The following is a 20005-nucleotide window of genomic DNA, read 5'->3' on the forward strand; positions in this document are numbered from 1 at the left end:
CACACAAACACCCCATCCATGCTTTTGTTCCGGCCCTCCGGTCCAGTTTAAGAACCCATTGTGGCCCTCGAGTCAAAAAGTTTGCCTACCTCTTCCCTAGGGCGTCTGCATGCACGACTCCGGAGACCAGGTTCAGTGATGCAGATCCATTTTATTGTGGAACTACAGGGGAATATATAGCATGAAGGGACCAATCAGAGGGAGACACGTTGCTACAGGCAACCAATGGTGAAAGGCTGGGGTACTGTGCACGTGGCTCTAGGTTCCTTTAGGCGGGCGTTGCTACTTCCTGGTGTGCCGAGGAAGCATGTCATGGTGGAGTGTGCTCATACCATTGCATCAGCCGCAGCGCTGAGACATACTTCCCGAGCTCTACGTACAGAGGTGGGCACCCCAGGCCCTGCTGCACAGAGGGGCTGTGCAGATTCAATGAGGGAGACAGACAGAAAGCTGTGTGGGGCCTTCCCTGGTTTGTGGGGAGGGGAGCTCACTGCATGCAGCCTGATCCATGGGTCGCCCATCCATGTTCTCATGAGGCTCAGTGGCCTCAACACTTATTAGGCCCCTGATGTGTGTTTAACCATAAGGGAGACAAACAGCTGTGGTGGTGGCTGCCACAGGGGAATGTGCACTGAATGGGGATTCAGACCAGAGGGGTGTCAGATGCTGGAAGATGCCCCCTTGGGATGAGCAGACTTGAGCCACTTCCTGGAGCTTGGAGTTAGTGAGGATGGGCTGGAGGCAGATGCTCCTGGCCCTTCCCCTCCAGTGTTGGGCCCTGGGTCATCCAGTGCTGGGTGCCCTCGGTGGACAGAGAGTGACTCCCATGGACTCCAAGGCTCAGGCACATCCTCAGCTTCCTGAGCTTCAGTCTTGACCAGTGACCCCTTCAGGGGACTGGGGACCCTGAGCTGGGGTGTGGCAGGGCTGGTGACACTCCCCTTTCTCCTCAGGAGCTGTTCAAGAAGGTGCTGCCCCACCAGTGCCTGGGCTCCGTCTGGTCCCAGAGGAGGAAGCCTGGCAAGGAGCACGTGGCCTCCACTGTCCGTGCCACCGTCAGACAGTTTAATTATGTGGCCACCTGTGTGATCACCACCTGCCTTGGGGACCCAAGCATGATGGCGTGGGACAGGGCCAAAGTGGTGGAGCACTGGATTAAGGTGGCCAAGGTCTGTGAGGGGAGGCCCAGCAGCGTCCCTATGCGGAGCCTTGAAAAATGCCTCTCCTGCTTGGTCAGCTCTCAGGACTGAGGCCTGAGGTCGGAGCCCCAGCACAGCCTCCAGGTCCTCTCTGCCAGGGGCTCGTGGACCTTGATGCGCAGGTCTTCATGGTGGGAGGCTCACTTCCTACCTGGTTCCTTCCTTGGGTTGAGCTGGGATCCTCCTCGCTCTGAGAGTTGGTCTTTGGGTGCTAAACGTACCCACCCTGAGCATCTGTCCCACCAGGAAGGGGTGTCATTCAAGGGGGATTGAAGCTACAGCTGCAGCTCCCACCTCACAGCCCACGTCTCCCCTTCCCCAGGAGTGCAGAATCCTCAGAACCTTCTCCTCCCTGCACGTCGTCCTGGCTGCTCTGCAGAGCATGTCTGTCCATCGTCTGAAAAAAACATGGGGGAAAGTTTCCAGGTGCGTAGGCCTCTCCCATCAGAGGAGGCGTGGGGAGGTGTCACCCATATGTCTCCCAATGTCCCCTCACCTCCTGGGAGACAGCCAACCCTGGGGACAGGCACTGGGCTGGTGTGCGGGGTGTCTAAGGCTCCCTGGGACCTCAGGCCACTAGCTCTGCTTCAGGAGTCAGTTTCCTTCATTGTCAGAGACGGCATTGAGCCAAATGGGAGATTTTCAAGTGTTTTCAGCACCTGAACCGTATGCCCAGTTGAAACCCAAACTGGTTAGAACAGCTGCTCCATAGATATGGAGAGGGGCCAATTACCAGCATGAGAGCCCTGGCCCAGTCCCATGGAGACCTTCCTGCTCAGAGGAACCCTGAGGCAGTTTGAAATATGACATTGTCAACAAGAATTTGCCCTTAACCCGTCTCTCCCATCTTTCCTAAACATGTCTTTCCTCTTTCCCTCCACTCAGGAAGCTGGCACTTACAATGAATAAACTGTGCAAGAAAAACAACTCACTGAGCAGGGAACAGTTCATCAAGGTAGAGGGAGCCAAGAGGTCTGCAGAGAGGAGGGCATGAGGGAAGGGGGGACTGCACAGGATGCAGCTGTGCTATTTTGTCACTTGAAGATTCTCTGAAAATGTTCACTTTCTTGGTCCCAATTACCCGGAAGAGGGATGTGTTTGGTCCTTGGGCAGGTGGGGTTCGGGGGGCACTTTCAAGGGCAGCAGGCCCTGGTCATGGCACACAGGGTGGTACACAGGCTGTTCCAGGACGGGGTGCAGAGCTGGCACATTGAGCGGGTTTCTGGCTTCCATGCTGGTCCCTTCCAATTGCACTTCGCTTCTTCCAGGCTGTAGGGTGAATGGGTGGGTGGGGGAGGTTTCTTCCCCAAACCAGCCCAGCCTGTCCTCAGGATGCCAGGGCCCTGCTGCCACTTCTGTCTTCACACCTGCAAGGGGAGCACCCTTCCTGCCCAGGATGGGCCCCGCAGGGGATTCCCACGGGAAAGGGGAACAAAAGGGCTGCTTGGCCTCGGGTCCTACTGTCTGGACCAGAGACAGAGGGGTGGTCTCTCTGAGACTTCCCACTGGGCCCCTAGAGCACTCCCTGCCAATCAGTCTCCTTGTGATTGACATGGAGGGGTGTCCATCCCATGTTGCCAGCTTCCCAGGGTGGACAGGAGTTCAGGACAGAACAGGACAGTGCAGGGCTCCCTGGCCTGTGCCACCTGGAGGGCTGAGGGTGAGAACAAGGATGACAGCAATGACACTGAGTCCTCAGGAGAACCTGTGAGCCAGGTGGAGGTCTCCCACTTTCCAGAGGAGGGAATGGGTCAGGGAGCCAGGCCCAGGCCTAAGGTCACACACAGTGAGTGAGCGTTGTAGCTGGGAGGCATCCAGAATCAGAGCATGCTGGAGTCCGGGTGGTACTGATACCAGCTGACTTGGGTCAGAGGGCCAGGGTGTGAGGTCAGGGCTGGTGGGGGAAATGGGGTGAGGTGACCCTGTCCTCCACCCTGGCGGACGCAGCCTTCCAGGTATGCCTCTCTGATGGTCTATGTCCCTGGATCCAAGCCCAAGCTGCCCAAGAAGGTGAGTGAGCCTGTCTGGGGGTGCTTAGGGTCAGAGGAGGGGGGCTCTGTGCACCCAGCTGGAGGCCTCCAAGTCAAGAGAGGGAGGCCTTCCTCCTCTAGCCCCAACTCCTGTGCCCACAGACCCTGAAACCCTCCTTTAGAAATGACCAAGAGGAGGGCCTGGGGGAGGTGCCTGCAGGCTGGACATGGGGGTGTGTCTGGCCCAGAACCGCTGACCCAGTGATTTGCCCAAAGGAGGTCCTGGGAGCTGATCAGGAGGAGTTCCTGGAGAGTGAGGGAAGGGACAATTGTGCGGAGGCCCTAAGGGACCTGGGCCGCTCCACATGGGATCCTGGGGTGGCCAGGAGGCTGAGGGTGGGAGGCTTTCAGGAGAGGGCGTGTGGGGCACCTGAGAGCAGGGGCTCATCCCACCCTCACCCTGTTTGTCCAGTGGGTTCCCTTCCTGGGAAAATACCTCAAAGAACTCAAGGCGATGGACACCTTAATGGAGGATGATCTGGAGGTGGGTGACCTGGGGCCTGACGTGGGGTGACCAGGATTGACTTGGGTACAGAGAGCCCCCATACTGAGCTCTGAGTTCTCAGAACAGCCTTCCTTTGGAGCTTGGGCGACAGGCCCATCATAGCCATCCGTGATCCCCCTCCTTTGGAGCCCAGAGCCTGGCCTGGATCCAAGTCCTGCCTTTTCCTGTTTCGCATTCCCTCCTGGGACCTGGTGGTAGTGCAACATGAGAAGGGTGGGCATAGGGGGCCAGTCCTAGCTAGGGTGTTCTTTCTCATGGACCTTGGATATCTGCCTTTTAGAAGAATCAGATCAATTAGCAAAAAAGGAAAAGGTTAGCAGTTGTGGCACAGCCTGGGGGGCAGGGGAGGGAGTGAGAATCATAGACGCCCTGGCCAGCACACTCCTGGGCTCCATCCCCTGCATCTTCCATTTATTGGGAGAGTTTGATAACACAAGTGGGAGACCCCTCCAGTTGGTGGTTAGGGGTAGGGGCATGGAATCAAGGATAATCTCTTGGAGGAAGGGCTGTTAATGCCCATCTCTGAGCACAGGAAGGGCCTGGATGGAATTAGGGGGAAGGAGGGTGCCCCTGTGTGCAAAGACCCAGGACCAAGCCCCTGCTCTACTCTTGACCCCCATTTGGGCCGTGTCTGCATCCTCTCCTTCTCTCTTGCTTCAGGTACAGAGAGTTTTGGAGGAGATAGTCGTTCTGCAGGAGGCTGCCCAGAAATACAAAATAGAGCCGGAGGAGCAATTCTGAGCCTGGTTCTCGGCCCTGAAATGGCTCAGTGAAAATGAGAGGTGAGGCCAGGCAGGAGCTGGGCAAGGGCTGGGCTGGACTCTTTCTGCTGGTCGGTCCAGAGAACCTGTGTCCATGGTTCCCTGATCCCGCCTCCCCCCAGACCTTGCTGTGTAGCAATTCCTGGGGCTCCTGACACTGGGAGGGACACCTGAGGTTGGGAGCTCACAGGTGCCACTCTGTCCTGCAGTTACATCTGGTCCTGCCAGCTGGAGCCACAGTCCTAGGCGGCCAGGGTAATACTCAAGGAAGGAAGTCAATGAATGATTGCAGATGTGGAAATTAGTCTCATCATAATCTCTATTTTTTAGACTAAGAAATAACTGTACAAATATTTGTATTTATCCTTTCAGATATCCTCATAATACATGTAAATATACCCTTACCCATAGTTATAAGTAATTTTTGTTATGTTTATGTTTTGTAAGTTTTAATAATATTAAAGTTATTTCTGAAAAATAATATCTTCTAGTATCTTTTCTCCTGCTTCATCATAAATTGTATAATTTGGCTGTAGTTAATGGACTTAAAATGATTTTGTTTTCAACTTTATAAATAAGTCTTTGATGATCATTGTTGTATAGACACCTCTGAACATTTATTCATTTTGAATCAATTCTGGCAAATAAAATTTGTTTCAAAAAATATACATTTTAAATGTTTGTATGTATGCATTTTGAATCATATGATCAAATTCCTTTGGAATTTTGACTGGGATCTCATCAGATTTGTAGGTTGGGTTAAGAGGAATTCATTGGGGCTCCTTTACCAGGTATGTATTGAGCACCTCCTATGGGCCAGGCACTAGAAGTGCAGTGCTCAACCCAAAGAGCTTGTCATGATGGCATGTTTGCATGAAAGAGTCAGACCAGCCAGCACATGCATACCGTGAAGTCAGGATGTGCTGGATGCTCTGAACAAAAGGTAAAGCGGAGAAAGAGAGAAATGGTGAGGAGGTGATGTTGTGTAGGATGATGTGAGGGTTTGTTAGATCGAGGTGATAGTTGAGACTGCTTTGGGATATGCATAGATGACCAGCAAAATGTAAACATCCCAGCTGAGGCCCTAGTTTGGGCTCTGGTTCCAAAGTGCTCTTGGTGGCTCCTGATCTGAGGGAGAAAGTATATCCAGCCTCATTCTTCACAGAAGGTAGACAAAGCACCCAGCCCCTGGCCTCTCTGGACCCCTTACCATGAATTAACCTTTCATTGTGGGGCCTATTCTTACTTCACTGCTGTGGCTGCAGTGTGTCCTCTTCCTGTAACAAACTGTAGGCAGCAGGCATTCCTGTTTACCTGGCCCTGAGTCATACAAGGGCAGTGCACACTGTGTTTAATTCCAAATTCTAAATGGGCCGCCTGACCTGCAACGGAGCCATCCCCCTGTCTGCCCAGTTCGTGGTCCCACACACTGAATGGGTCTTTCCCAAGCATCATATGTGTTGCCCAGGAAACAATTGCTTGTGCTTTCCTTGAGATTTAGGGAATGGCTGTTATCAAAAAGACAAGAAATGACAAGTGTTTTGAGGAAGCGGAGAAACAGGAACCCTTGTGCACTGTTGATAGGATTGTAAATTGGTGCAGCCACTATGGAAAAAAGTAAGGAAGTTCCTCAAAAATTAAAATAGAACTAGCATATGATCCAGTAATTTCACTTCTGGTTATTTGTAGAAATCCAAAACACTAATCAAAAGGATATGTGTACCTCTGTGTTTATTGCAACATTAGTTACAATACCACAGATGTGGAAGCAACCTAATGTCCATTGGTAGACAATTTAACAAACAAGATCTGGTGCATATATAGTAGAGTACTATCCTATCTAATAAAGAGGGAATATGTTAATGACCATCACACCCTCACAAGGATGGCAGCGCCCACAGCCACAAGATGGTGGCACCCACTCCCCTCAGCCCCACCTCATCCAGCTGGAGTCACCCAGTCCCCTCAGCCCTGCAGGGGAGGGCAGTTGGGGATGATCATGCCAGCAGCGGAGCAGTTAGGCATCAATGAGGCAGGCAGGCAGAGTCATGGGGTCACCCCACTCCATTTATCAAAATGGATAAAGAGGGGTTAAAAGTTAAAAAAGGAAAACAAAATGGTGCATTACTGAGCAGCACGAAAATACTTTACTACTGGCTGGTGATTGGTGACAACAAGCAAACAAAACAACAACAAAATACACCATTTTTAAAGAAGAGAAACAAGCTTAAATCAGGTGTCAGCTACATGTATTCTGAAACTAACGGTGGCAACAAAGCCACACTCAGGTTCTAAAGGTTATGGGCCAGGTGATGGAAAATTTATACATAGAGGTTTCCCTTTGTCCTAGAGGCAGAGGTCACTTAACCTTGTGATTGTGGGTTCTAATTAAGGGACCTGGTCAAGTGGTGACTTTTTAAAGGGAACACCAGAAACTTGGATTAGCTGAACATCATGTGAAGTATTGAGACAGTGGGTGTGAGTCTGTGACAGTAGTTAAACCTGTCCATAGTCTAATTGCTTGAACGGTCTAGAATTACATATTGTGGGCCTCATGGTAACCCAGAGAGCCAACAGTTCTTACATCGATGTTTGTATACTGTCTTTCCAGTTTTGTAAAAGAAATTCACCCCAAAGGCAATTTCATCCATCTGTGTAGTGTGGTCAGGACAGGAGAGGAGCAGGTCCCCCAAGGGGGCCCCAGTGGCATCTGACAGTTGACAGTTGGACAAGGTTCTAAGCAGGCAAGACCGTTGAACTGTTGAAATTGCTTGTTGGGATTCAGACCAGAGGGGTGTCAGATGCTGGAGGATGCCCCCTTGGGGTGAGCAGACTTGAGCCACTTCCTGGAGCTTGGAGTTAGTGAGGATGGGCTGGAGGCAGATGCTCCTGGCCCTTCCCCTCCAGTCTTGGGCCCTGGGTCATCCAGTGCTGGGTGCCCTCGGTGGACAGAGAGTGACTCCCATGGACTCCAAGGCTCAGGCACATCCTCAGCTTCCTGAGCTTCAGTCTTGACCAGTGACCCCTTCAGGGGACTGGGGACCCTGAGCTGGGGTGTGGCAGGGCTGGTGACACTCCCCTTTCTCCTCAGGAGCTGTTCAAGAAGGTGCTGCCCCACCAGTGCCTGGGCTCCGTCTGGCCCCAGCGGGCCAAGCCCGGCAAGGAGCACATGGCCTCCACTGTCAGTGCCACCGTAAGACAGTTCAATCATGTGGCCACCTGTGTAATCACCACCTGCCTTGGGGACCCATGCATGATGGCCCGGGACAGGGCCAACGTGGTGGAACACTGGATGAAGGTGGCCAAGGTCTGTGAGGGGAGGCCCAGCAGCCTCCTTATGCAGAGCCTTGAAAAATGCCTCTGCTGCTTGGTCAGCTCTGAGGACTGAGGCCTGAGGTTGGAGTCCCAGCACAGCCTCTAGGTCCTCTCTGCCAGGGGCTCACAGACTTTGACTCCCAGGTCCCGGTGGTGGGAGGCTCACTTCCTACATGGCTCCCTCCTTGAGTTGAGCTGGGATCCTCCTCGCTTTGAGAGTTGGTCTTTGGCTGCTAATCGTGCCCACCCTGAGCATCTGTCCCACCAGGAGGGGTTGTCAATCGAGGGGGACTGAAGCTAAACTGCAGCTTCCACCTGACAGCCCATGTCTCCCCTTCCCCAGGAGTGCAGAACACCTCCTCCCTGCACGCCATCCTGGCCGCTCTGCAGAGCGTGGCTGTCCATCGTCTGAAGAAAACATGGGGGAAAGTTTCCAGGTGCGTAGGCCGCTCCCATCAGAGGAGGCGTGGGGAGGTGTCTCCCATATGTCTTCCAATGTCCCCTCATCTCCTGGGAGGCAACCAACCCTGGGGACAGGGACTGGGCTGGTGGGCGGGGTGTCTAGTGCTCTCTGGGACCTCAGGCCATTAGCTCTGCTTCAGGAGTCATTTTCCTCAAATGTCAGAGAGGACATTGAGCCAAATAGGAGATTTTCATGTGTTTCCGGCACCAGAACCCTATGCCCAGTTGAAAACCAAACTGGTCAAAAGAGAGCTGCTCCATAGATATGGAGAGGGGCCCCAGGTGACCAACATGAGAGCCCTGCCCCAGTCCCAGGGAGACCTTCCTGCTCAGAGGAACCCTGTGACAACCCTCACCAAGGCAGTTTGAACATGAGATTGTCAAAAGGGATTTGCCCTTAGCCCAGCCGTGGGCAAACTACGGCTCGTGGGCCGAATCCGGCCCGTTTGAAATGAATAAAACTAAAAAAAAAAAAAAGACCATACCCTTTTATGTAATGATGTTAGAGCACAGCTGCTCTGAGTACGTTTTAATTCTCAATGGCGTGCAGATGGAGAAGCCATGAGAAGCTGTGGGTGCATAAGAATGAGTCTTTATTGCAGAAGCCAGTGGCCATAAGTCATCAGACAAGACAGTCCTTCATAACATTGTCCCAATCAGGCAGCCACGCACTGCCTGGTACATACATTTCATTCCCACACAGCAGCATCTGTCTCTGTACCCACAGTCATTATCTGAGCAGCCGCCTTTGAAATCACCACCTTACATCATAGTGGTATCTGAGCTCTGGCTCAGCAGCTTCTCGTGTCTTCCTGCCCAGCACATTCTGGCTGGTTAACATGGCAGCTATATCTGAGCTCTCTATGGGCTCTGAGCCTTATGTCTTCTTATTGGGTTCCTCTCAGCTCTGTCTGAGCTCTCTAGCCTTTTCCCTTCCTAGCTGCTCTCTCTAGCAGACTAGCTGTCTATTACTTCACAGACAAAGAAGGCTTCATGACAATAGTTACATCAGTCTTTTGGCTTCAGAAGGGCACATATGCGCAGTATACGGTAGGATTGTACCTCCTCGTGGCATCTCAGCCTGATTAAGATTCCCATGTTCAGGTGGCCTTGGATGTCTGGTGTACTAACAACAAGGCCACTGTGCTTCACTGGCCTTGACTATCAGGTGTCCAGACATCTCTGGTGTGGTCCCTACACTCCACCCCTTACACCAGGTGGCCTTCTGGGGGCCTATTTGCCAGCTACCTGAACACAGAGTTCAATACAGATTGTAACATGCCATGACTAGAACTCTGGCCTTAAGAGCAAAACTGCGGGTTTCATCCCACCTGGCCTTACCTCCCTGTCTCTGGTAGGTACTGTTGCATCGTCAGGTCAGGCTCAAGGGGTGAGACTCTTCCTTATAGTCTTAGCTGCTTCCCTAAGGGAATAGAAGGTTGTTCAGGGCCCTTCCCTAGTCATAGCCCATGGATAGGTCTATACTGCCTGTTCCCTCACTGCCTAGGGGGAAGGCTAGGGTCGCACAGTTCCTCTGTTGCTTTACCTGCACATACAGAGGCTGAGGATATTTCCGTATACACATGTCCAGCCTAATCCTTTAGGCTGGGGGGTCCACCCCTCGGTGGAGCTCACATTTCCTGCCCCACATGGGTGATGGCTTGTGCCTGTGCATTGTGGTAACCGCACGGTTCATCCTGTAAAGACGGACCAGCTGTCTATTCCAAGGCCAAGGGCTATTCTGCCCAGTATCTGAATCGAACCACAGTGCGTCTGTACTCAAATGGACAGTTACAGCTGTCCCTGTAATAGGGACCCCCTACCTGACCTGTCCCTAAAGCGCACAGGGACTCTGGGAGGACTGGCACGCCCTCTCGGGATGGACTAGGGGAATAGCTCCTTCATATGAGCTCTATCCTGTCACAGGGTCTCATAGGGCCGCACGGGGTCTGTCACCCGTGTGACAGAGGGCTGGTACTCACAGCTTCCCTCTGTTCCAAATAGGCCTCCCTCACTTTCCCAAAGTGGGGTTTGTGCCACCCCTGACATGGGCTTGGTCACACAGGCCTGCAAGGCAGCACACTCAGCTGCCAACTGTCCCTCAATAAGAGCATTGACTCCCAGTTTCCTTTCATAACTGGGACCAAGACCTGATGGGTATCCTTCTCTGCCCACCTGTTGGCTGCCTTCTTGGCAGCCAGGCACCCTTTTCTTCTTTTGGGGCTCAACCCCAAGTGGCCCCCTTCCAGGATAGCTAACTCACCGGCCATAACAAAGCACTCAGTGGGGAACTGGACACTCGCCAGTTACTCTCTATAAGACCAACATAGGTCTGAACAACTGCGGGCAGCTTGGTTCAAGTCCACAAGAGGATCAAAGGTTAGGACAACATCATCAACACAATGGAACATAACATTGGCACCGTGGCTGCCCCAGGTGGCCAAAACTCATGCTATCAACCAGGACACATGGTAGGGCTATACAAACATCTCAGGGAAGTCACTGAGATCCACTGTCGACCTTCCCACACAAAGAAAAAATGTCCTTGTCTCTCTGGAGCCTTGTCCATGAAGACGCAGGCATCAGCCAAGTCCATTACACAGTTCTCGGCAAGCCACAGTCAGGGCTTGTGCGCGGTGCCCGGGCCTTCTCCTCTCTATCCGCAACAGTCTGTCCCATCTCCCTAAAATGCACTCTGGCACAGGAGAGAGTTGTTTGCTGCCACAGGCAGCTTAACCCCCACACAACTGGGCTCGCACATCTGCCCAGCAAACTGCAGTCCACATTAGCAAGTTCATCCTGCAGCCTCCAGTCCTCCCAACTGGGTTTCAGCCAGTGCCTCAGTCAGACTCCTCCCTCTGGGCAAGTCTAAAAATCCTGTCCAGGGAGAGTGTCTTCCCTCCCCGCTCCTCTGTGACCCCTGTGTATCAGTCACAGGGCCTTGCCATCCTTGTCTCTTGCTGCCCTTTAGCTCTAAGCTGCCAGCCCCAAACAGCCAGGGCTGCAGCTAGAAACATCTTTGCATATTGCAAAGCACTCTGGAGGCTGCAACCTGGGCATCAGGCCCCCGCCTTCCTACCTGTCCCCTTTGTGGCAGAGCAGCGACCAGGCCTCTCCCGGGGGTGCACTGGAAGGGACATCTGCCCCTCCTCTCCCAGCAGCAGGTACCGGCAGCTGCTGCTGTAGTCCTGAACCCTTTCAGCTCATCTGCAAACAGGGAGCTTTCACTAGCTCCATCTGCTGCTTTCACACATCCAGAACTCGCTGCTCCATTCCTGGGGCTGCAGGAAGGCTAGCAGCAGTCACTGGCTGCTGGTTTAAGTGCTGTAGCCAGCAAACCCAAGGCCTAAGTCTTGTATTGCTTGTTGTAAAACGCTCATAACTGGGCAGCAGCTGGGCAGCTCCAGTGTCAGGTAAATATCTGCTGTCCCTGCTTGTCACTGTCGCTGCTCTATCTCCCATCTCTTGCTGCTGCTTGGCTCTGGGTGTCTGACCCTAACCCCCTCCCGCTCCCCACTCCAACTGCTCTCACTCCAGGCAAAAGCTTCTGCTGGGGCTGAGGACTCTGTGGATTGCCTGGTGGCAGCTTGGGCATTTGGCCCCTCCACCTTCTTTGCCTGCTCCTGCTTCTCTGAGGAAGGTCTCTCCCAAGCCTCCACCAGCTCCCAGAAGCTCCGTGCAACCTGCTGCAGGCAGATGGCAGCTCTCCATCACCAGGGCGGCTGCCAGCTCATCTCCGCCTTTCCTCAGCCCGGATTTCGGAAACTCAGTTTCTCCTAAGCCTCCTGCTCCCCTCTGCTCTTTGGGGATCTGGTTCCATATCCTCAAAGGGTGGGGAGTCAACATGATCTCCAGACAGGGCACTTACCCCCAAAGTCCTGTCCTGACACCTAGTGTTGGGAGCACTGGCTCCTGCTGGAACCCGCACATCTCCCAGATCCTGCCAGCAAAGCCAAGTGTCAGAGCAGCAAGAGCACAGCTGCTCTGAGTGGTTCTGAGCCCCTATATTCTACATTCTTCACAACCACCCCAGGGCAGGTCTTTCTTGAATCCCGTCCACTGCACAAACTGTTGGGAACTTAGTCCAAGTTCTTCCTTTATTCTCTGCTCACTAGTTACAGGTGTTGGGTCTCAGCCCCTCTGCTTGGGGTTGGACCTCCTAGGACACTGGACCTTAGAAGGAGAAGCCCTGAGAAGTTGTGGGTGCATAAGAATGAGTCTTTATTGCAGAAGCCAGTGGCCATAAGTCATCAGACAAGACAGTCCTTCATAACAGTGCCCCAATCAGGCAGCTGTACACCGGCTGGTACATACATTTCTTTCCCACCTCAGTCTCTGCACCAACAGACATTATCTGAGCAGCTTCATGCTGCCTCTCAAATCACTGCTTTACATCATAGCGATATCTGAGCTCTGGCTCAGCAGCTTCTCCTGTCTCCCCTGCCCAGCACACTCTAGCTGGTTAACACACCTGAGCTCTGAGCATTATGTCTTCTTCACTGGGTTCCTCTCAGCTCCGTCTGAGTTCTCTAGGCTTTTCCCTTCCTAGCTGCTCTCTCTAGCAGACTAGCTGGTCAGTAACCCGTCTATTGCTTCATTGACAAAGAAGGCTTCATGACAATTATTACATCAATCATTTTGGCTACAGAAGGGCACACATGCACAGTATAATGTAGGATGGCACCTGCTTATGGCATCTCAGCCTGATTAAGATTCCCATGTTGAGGGTGGCCTTGGATGCCTGGAGTATTAACAACAAGGCCTCTGTGCTTCATTGGCCTTGACTATCAGGTATCCAGGCGTCTCTGGTGTGGTCCCCACATCCCTCTCCTCTATTTTTCCTAAACATGTCTTCCCTCCTTCCCTCCTCTCAGGAGGCGCGCAGTTACATTGAAAAAACTGTGTAAGGAAGACAACTCACTGAGCAGGGAACAACTCATCAAGGTAGAGTGAGCTTGGAGGTCTGCAGAGAGGAGGGTGTGAGGGAAGGGGGACTGCACAGGATGTGGCTTTGGTATTTTGTCACTTAAAGATTCTCTGAAAATGTTCACCCTCTCGGTCCTGATTACTAGGAAGAGGGATCTGTTTGGTGCATGGGCAGGTGGGTGGGCAGTTTCAGGGACAGGAGGCCCCGGTCATGGCACACAGGGTGGTGGCTGGGCTGTTCCAAGAGAGGGTGAGGAGCTGGCACATTGAGCGGGTCTCTGGCTTCCATGCTCCTCCCTGTGCTGGCCCTGAGCTTATTCCAGGCTGTAAGGTTAATGGGTGGTTTCTTTCCCAAAACAGCTCAGCCTGTTCTCAGGATGCCAAGGCCCTGCTGCCACCTCTGTCTTCTCCACACCTCCAAGGAGAGCTCCCCCTGCCTGCACCAGGGATGGGCCCTTCAGGGGATTCCCATGGGACAGGGGAACAATAGGGCCTTTGGCTTTAGTTCCTACTGGTTGGACCAGACAGAGGAGTGTGCTTCCTGAGACTTCCCACTGCGCCCCTAGAGTACTCGCTGCCAGTCAGTCTCCTCATGAGTGACATGGAGGGGTGACCATCCTGTGCTACAGGCCTCACAGGGTGGTCATGAGTTCGGGACAGAACAGGACAGTGCAGAGCTCCCTGCCCTGTCCCTCCTGGAGGGCTGAGGGTGAGAACAATGATGACAGGAATGACACTGAGTCCTCAGGAGAACCCGTGAGCTAGGTAGAGGTCTCCCACTTTCCAGAGCAGGGAACAGTTTAGGGAGGCCAGGTCTAGGCCCAAGGTCACACACACCAAGTGAGCCTTGTAGCTGGGAGGCATCCAGAATTGGAGCATGTTGGAGACCGGGTGGCACTGGTACCAGCTGACTTGGGTCAGATGGCCAGGGTGTGAGGTCAGGGGTGGTGGGGGGAATGGGGTGAGGTGAGCATGACCTTAATGACCTGACTTCTACCTTGCATGAAGGGGTCCTCCAGGTTTGCCACTCTGATGTTGAACATCCGAGGATCCAAGAAGAGGCTGCAGAAGAAGGTGAGTGAGCCTGCCTGGGGGGCCCTCCAGGGTCAGAGGAGGGGGCTCTGTCCTCCCAGCTGGAGGCCTCCAAGTCAAGAGAGGGAGGTCTTCCTCCTCCAGCCCCACCTCCTGTGCCCACAGAACCTGAAACCCTCCCTTAGAAGTGACCAAGAGGAGGGCCTGGGGGAGCTGAGTGCAGGATGGATATGGGGTGGGGCTGGCCCAGGACCACTGACCCTGTGATTTACCAAAAGGAGGTCCTGGGAGCTGATCAGGAGGAGTTCCTGGAGAGTGAGGGAAGGGGCAATTGAGGGGAGGCCCTAAGAGTCCTGGGCTGCTCCACGTGGGAACCCTGGGGTGGCCAGGAGGCTGAGGGTGGGAGGCTTTTGGGGGAGGATCTGTGGAGCACCCGAGAACAGGGGCTCATCCCACCCTCACCCTGTTTGCCCAGTATGTTCTCTTCCTCAGAAAATTTCTGACTGATCTGAAGATGCTGGACACTAGGATGGAGGATGATCTGGAAGTGGGTGACCTGGGGCCTGAGTTGGGGTGACCAGGATTGGCCTTTTGGAACAGAGAGCCCCCGAACTGAGCCCTAAATCTCAGCACAACTACTCCTGGGAGCTGGGGAGACGTGCCCGTCATAGTGGTGCATATGCCCCTTGTCTGGAGCCCAGAGCCTGGCCTGGGTCAGAGCCCTGTCTTTCCCTGTTTCCTGCCCCCTCTTGGGACCTGGTTGTACTGCAACATGAGAAGGGTGGGCATAGGGAGCTGGTTCTCACCAGGGGGCTCTTTTTTTTTCTTTTTAAAAAATGTTACATGAAATAAACATTAATATTTCAAGAATAACAATTTAAATATAATAATATTAGCCGTATTAACAGAGTGTAATATCACAAAAGTTGTAGGGAATATTAAAAAGCTGCAAATAACAGGATTACTTCTATTATATTCTAAAATACTTTTTATCTCTGTATCTATGGTTGTTCATCAGTTTATGTTGTTCATTATATTCCACAAATGAGTGAGATCATGTGATATTTATCTTTCTCCGACTGGCCTATTTCGATTAGCATAATGCTTTACAGGTCCATCCATGCTGTTGCAAATGGTAAGATTTCCTTCTTTTTTACAGCAGCGTTGTATTGAATTGTGTAGATGTACCACAGTTTTTTTAATCCACGCATCTGCTGATGGGCACTTAGGCTGTTTCCAAATGTTAGCTATTGTAAATGGTGCTGTTATGAACATAGGGGTGCATATATGTCTTCGGATTGGTGTTTGTGATGTCTTGGGATATATTCCTAGAAGTGGGATTACTGGGTCAAATGAGAGTTCCATTTTTAATTTTTTGAGGAAATTCCATACTGTTTCCATAGTGACTGCAACTGTCTGCACTCCCACCAGCAGTGCAAGAGGGGTCCTTTTTCTCAGCATCCTCTCCAGCACTTGTCGTTTATTGATTTGTTGATGATAGCCATTCTGACAGGTGTGAGAGGATACCTCATTGTTGTTTTGATTTGAATTTCTTGGATGATTAGTGACTTTGAGCATTTTTCCTTTGTCTCCTGGCCTTCTGTATTTTCTCTTTGGAAAAGTGTCTATGTAGGTCCTTTGCCTGTTTCTAGATTGGATTGTTTACCTTCTTTTCCTTAAGTTGTATGAGTTCCCTGTAAATTTTGGAGATTAAACCCTTACCAAAGCCCCTTTCCCCAGCTGCCAGTAGGGTGCTTGGTTCTACTGAGGAAGCTAAGGCCGCTTTGGGGTGAGGCCCTCACTTTATCCAGAGACCACCCCGCTCCAGGCAGCGCTGGCCAAGCACTCACCCTCACGATGGCCACAGTCTCAGAGCTCGCCTGCCTCTGCTCAGCCCTGATCCTGCACACGGATGAAGTGTCGGTGACTGAGGATAAGATCAATGCCCTCATTACAGCAGCTGGTGTAAATGTTGAAGCTTTCTGGTCAGGCTTGTTTGCAAAGCTGAGGAGAAGACAGTGGAAGCAAAGAAAGAAGAATCTGAGGAGTCTGATGATGACATGGGCTTTGGTCTTTTTCACTAAACTAGCTTTTGTAACACATTCAATAAAAGCTGACCTCTGTTGCAAAAACAAAACAACAAAACAAAACAAACCTTATCGAAGATAACATTGGCAAATATGTCCTCCCATGCAGTGGGCTTTCTTGTTGTTTTATTGATGGTTTCTTTTGCTGTGCAGAAGCTTTTTATTTGGATGTAGTCCCATTTGTTTATTTTCTCCTTAGTTTGCATTTCCAATGGAGCTGTATTGGTAAAGGTATTGTTTGACGTAGGTCTGATATTTTGCTCCCTGTGGATTCCTCTTAGATTTTTATGGTTTCCTGTCTTACATTTAAGTCCTTTATCCATTTGACTTTATTTTTGTGTATGGTGTATGTTGATGGTCTAGTTTCATTTTTTTTTGGCATTTTTGGGCAGTTTTCCCAACACCATTTATTGGAGAGACTATCTTGACTCTGTCGTATGCTCACGCCTCCTTTATCAAATATTAATTAAGCATAATGGCTTGGTTCAATTTCTGGGTTCTCTGTTCATTTCCATTGGTCCATATGTCTGTTCTTGTGTAGGTACCAGACAGTTTGGAGCACAGTGGCTTTGTAATATCACTTGACATCTGCTATTGTGATCCCTCCAACTTTGTTCTTCGCTCTCAGGATTGCTGTGGCTATTCAGGGTCTTTTTTTGTTCCATATGAAATTTTGAGAGTTTGTTCTAGGTCTGTAAAATATGCCGTTGATATCTTAATGGGCATTGCATTGAATCTATAGATTGCTTTGTATGGACATTTTAATGTTGATTCTACTAATCCATGAACACAGTATGTTCTTTCATTTGTTTATGTCTTCCTTTATCTCTTTTTTCAATGTCCTGTAGATCTCTGAGTACAGGTCTTTTACCTCCTTAGTTAAATCTATTCCCAGGTATCTTAATATTTTTTGTTGCAATGGTAGATGGCATTGTTTTTTAAGTTTCTCTTTCTGAGAGTTCATTACCGATGTATAAAAAAGCCCAGATTTCTGGGTGTTAATTTTGTATCCTGCTACATTGCCAAATTCATTTATTAAGTCTAGAATGTTTTTAATGGAGTCTATGGGGTTTTCTATGTACAATATCATGCCATCTGTAAATAATGATAGTTTTACTTCTGCTTTTCCAATTTTGATGCCTTTTATTTCTTCTTCTTGTCTCATCTCTATGGCTAGCACTCACAGTACTATGTCAAACAGAAGTGGTGAAGTGGGCATCCCTGTCTTGTTCCTGTTCTTAGGGGAAATGGTTTTTGTTTTTGCCCATTGAGTATGATGTTGGCTGTAGGTTTGCCATATATAGCCTTTATCATGTTGAGATATGCTCCCTCTATTCCCACTTTGTTGCGAGTTTTTATCAAAAATGTTGGATTTTGTCGAATGCTTTTTCTGTGTCTATTGATGTGATCATGTGATTTTTGTCTTTCAATTTGTTTATGTGATGTATCATGTTTATTAATTTGTGAATATTGTACCAGCCTTGCATCCCTGCAATAAATCCCACTTAATCATGATGTATGATCTTTGTAATATATTGCTAGATATGAGATTTGCTAATATTTTTTGTTGAGGATTTTAGCATCTGTGTTCATCAGGAATATTGGCTTGTAATTCTCTTTCTTTGTAGTGTCTCTATCTGCTTTTGGAATTAGAATAATGCTGGCCTCATAAAAAGAGTTCCTTCCTCTTGAATTTTCTGAAATACTTTGAGGAGTATAGGTGTTAGTTTTTCTTTGAATGTTTGGAAAAACTCCCCTGTGTAGCTGTCCGGACCTGGGCTTTTGATTGGTGGGAGATTTTTGAATACTGCTTCCATTTCATCAGTTGTTATTGGCCTCTTCAGGTTTTTGATTCTTCCTGATTCAGTTTTGGGAGATTGCATTTTTCTAGGGATGTGTCTATTTCACCCACATTGCCCAGCTGTTGGCATATAGTTTAGTTGTTCATAGTATTTTCTTGAAATCTGTTGTATTTCTGTGGGTGTCAGTGGTTACTTCTCCACTCTTGTTTCTGAATTTGTTTATTTGGGTCCTCTCTCTTTTTTTCTTGATGAGTCTGGCTAATGGTTTTTCAATTTTGTTTATCTTTTCAAAAAACCAGCTCTTGGTTTCATTGTTTTTTATTTTTCAGTCTCTATGTTATTTGTTACTGCTCTAATCTTTATTATTTCTTCCGTCTACTTACTTTTAAGGACTTTCTTGTTGTTCTCTTTCTAATTCTTTAAGTTGTAAGGTTAAATAGTTTGTTGCAGATATTTCTTGTTTGCCTTTTTTTTTTTTTTTTTTGAGGTATGCCTGTAGTGCTATGAACTTCCCTCTCAGGGCTGCTTTTACTATGTCCCAGAGATTTTGGATTGTTGTGTGTTCATTTTCATTTGTTTCCAGGAAGTTTTTGATTCCTTTCTTCATCTCATTGGTAACCCATTCATTGTTTAATAAAATGCTATTTAGCTTTCATGTGTTTGAATGTTTTTGGATGTTTTTACTGTAGTTGATTTCTAATTTCATTCCACTGTGATCTGAGAAGATGCCGGATATGATTTCACTGTCCTTGAACTTGTAGAGAATTGTTTTGTGGCCTATTTTTGCGAATGATTCATGTGCACCTGAGAAGAATGTATAGTCTCCTGCGTTGGGGTAAAATGTTCTATAAATGTCAATTAAATCCCCCTGATTCAATGTGTCCTTTAGAGTCTCTGTTTCGTTATGAAGTTTTTGTCTGGAACAACTTTCCAGTGAAGTGAGAGATGTGTTAAAGTCCCCTACTATGACTGTATTGTTGTCGATCTCTCGGTTAAAGTTCTCTAGAAGTATTTTTTTTATATACGTAGGTGCTCCTATATTGGGTGCTTATATGTTTACCAGGGTTATATCCTCGTATTGGATTGATACCTTTACTCTTATGTAGTGACCTTTTTTGTCTCTTGTGATGGCTTTCTATAAAGTCTCTTTTGTTGGATATGGGTAATGCTACTTCAGCTGAATTTTTTTCCCATTTACATGAAAAAATTATTTCTATCCCTTTACTCTCATCCACTGTGCGTCTTTTGTTTTGAGGTGGGTCTCTTGTGGACAGCATATAGTTGGGTCATGTTTTTGTATCCATTCAGCTACCCTGAGTCTTTTGATGGGAACATTTAATCCATTTTCATGTGGGGTTATTATTGATAGGTACTTATTTATTGCCATTCTAATTCTGTATGGCTAGGTTTCTCTCCCTATTTCTTCTTCTCATAAAAATGTGGAACGTTTCTTGAATTTGTGTGTCATCCATGTGCAGGTGCCATGCTAATCTTCTCTGTATCGTTTCAATTTTAGTTTATGTGCTGCCGAAGTGAGCACCAGGAGTCTCTTTCTGATAGACTTTGGCTGTCTGCCTTCCAGGGGAATCAGATCCACTTAGTAAAAAGAAGAAGGTGAGCAGTGGTGGGCCCTCCTTCGGGGCAGCAGAAAGGAGTGACAATCATAGATGCCTTGGCCAGCACACTCCTGGGCTCCATCCCTGCATCTTCCATTTATTGGGAGAGTTTGATAACAGAAGTGGGAGACCCCTCCACTTGGTGGCTGGGGGTAGGGTGTGGCATCAAGGATACCTTCCTGGAGGAAGGTGAATGCCGGTCTCTGAGCACAGGAAGGGCCTGGATGGAATTAGGGGGAAAGACAGTGCCCATATGTGCAGACTCAGGAC

At 49.6% G+C, this 20005-nt stretch overlaps 1 protein-coding gene and 1 non-coding gene across 2 annotated transcripts; one reads left to right on the forward strand and one right to left on the reverse strand.

The window, feature by feature from the left end:
- The first annotated feature begins 312 nt into the window (after window positions 1-312).
- LOC139019253 (ral guanine nucleotide dissociation stimulator-like) lies at window positions 313-4872 on the forward strand. Its single transcript, XM_070428320.1, has 8 exons — window positions 313-384; window positions 954-1169; window positions 1522-1625; window positions 2085-2154; window positions 3147-3209; window positions 3642-3713; window positions 4395-4516; window positions 4705-4872. The coding sequence occupies exons 1-7, from the start codon at window positions 313-315 to the stop codon at window positions 4473-4475; spliced, it is 678 nt and encodes a 225-aa protein (XP_070284421.1). The 3' UTR covers window positions 4476-4516; window positions 4705-4872.
- Window positions 4873-19552: 14680 nt separating this feature from the next.
- LOC139020292 (U6 spliceosomal RNA) lies at window positions 19553-19659 on the reverse strand. The gene has a single exon (XR_011473284.1). It is a non-coding gene; the product is annotated as a U6 spliceosomal RNA (small nuclear RNA).
- Between the last annotated feature and the right edge of the window lie 346 nt (window positions 19660-20005).

Source organism: Myotis yumanensis, unplaced genomic scaffold (genome assembly GCF_028538775.1).
Source record: "Myotis yumanensis isolate MYYU_CA2020_CCGP unplaced genomic scaffold, mMyoYum1.0.hap1 SCAF_11, whole genome shotgun sequence".
Lineage (NCBI taxonomy): Eukaryota > Metazoa > Chordata > Mammalia > Chiroptera > Vespertilionidae > Myotis > Myotis yumanensis.

Coding starts and splice junctions, on each gene's coding strand:
- LOC139019253 (XM_070428320.1), top strand. CDS start 313: ATGGTGGAGTGTGCTCATACCATTGCATCAGCCGCAGCGCTGAGACAT. Junction 385..953: donor CCCGAGCTCTACGTACAGAG/GTGGGCACCCCA, acceptor CTTTCTCCTCAG/GAGCTGTTCAAGAAGGTGCT. Junction 2,155..3,146: donor GCAGGGAACAGTTCATCAAG/GTAGAGGGAGCC, acceptor TGGCGGACGCAG/CCTTCCAGGTATGCCTCTCT.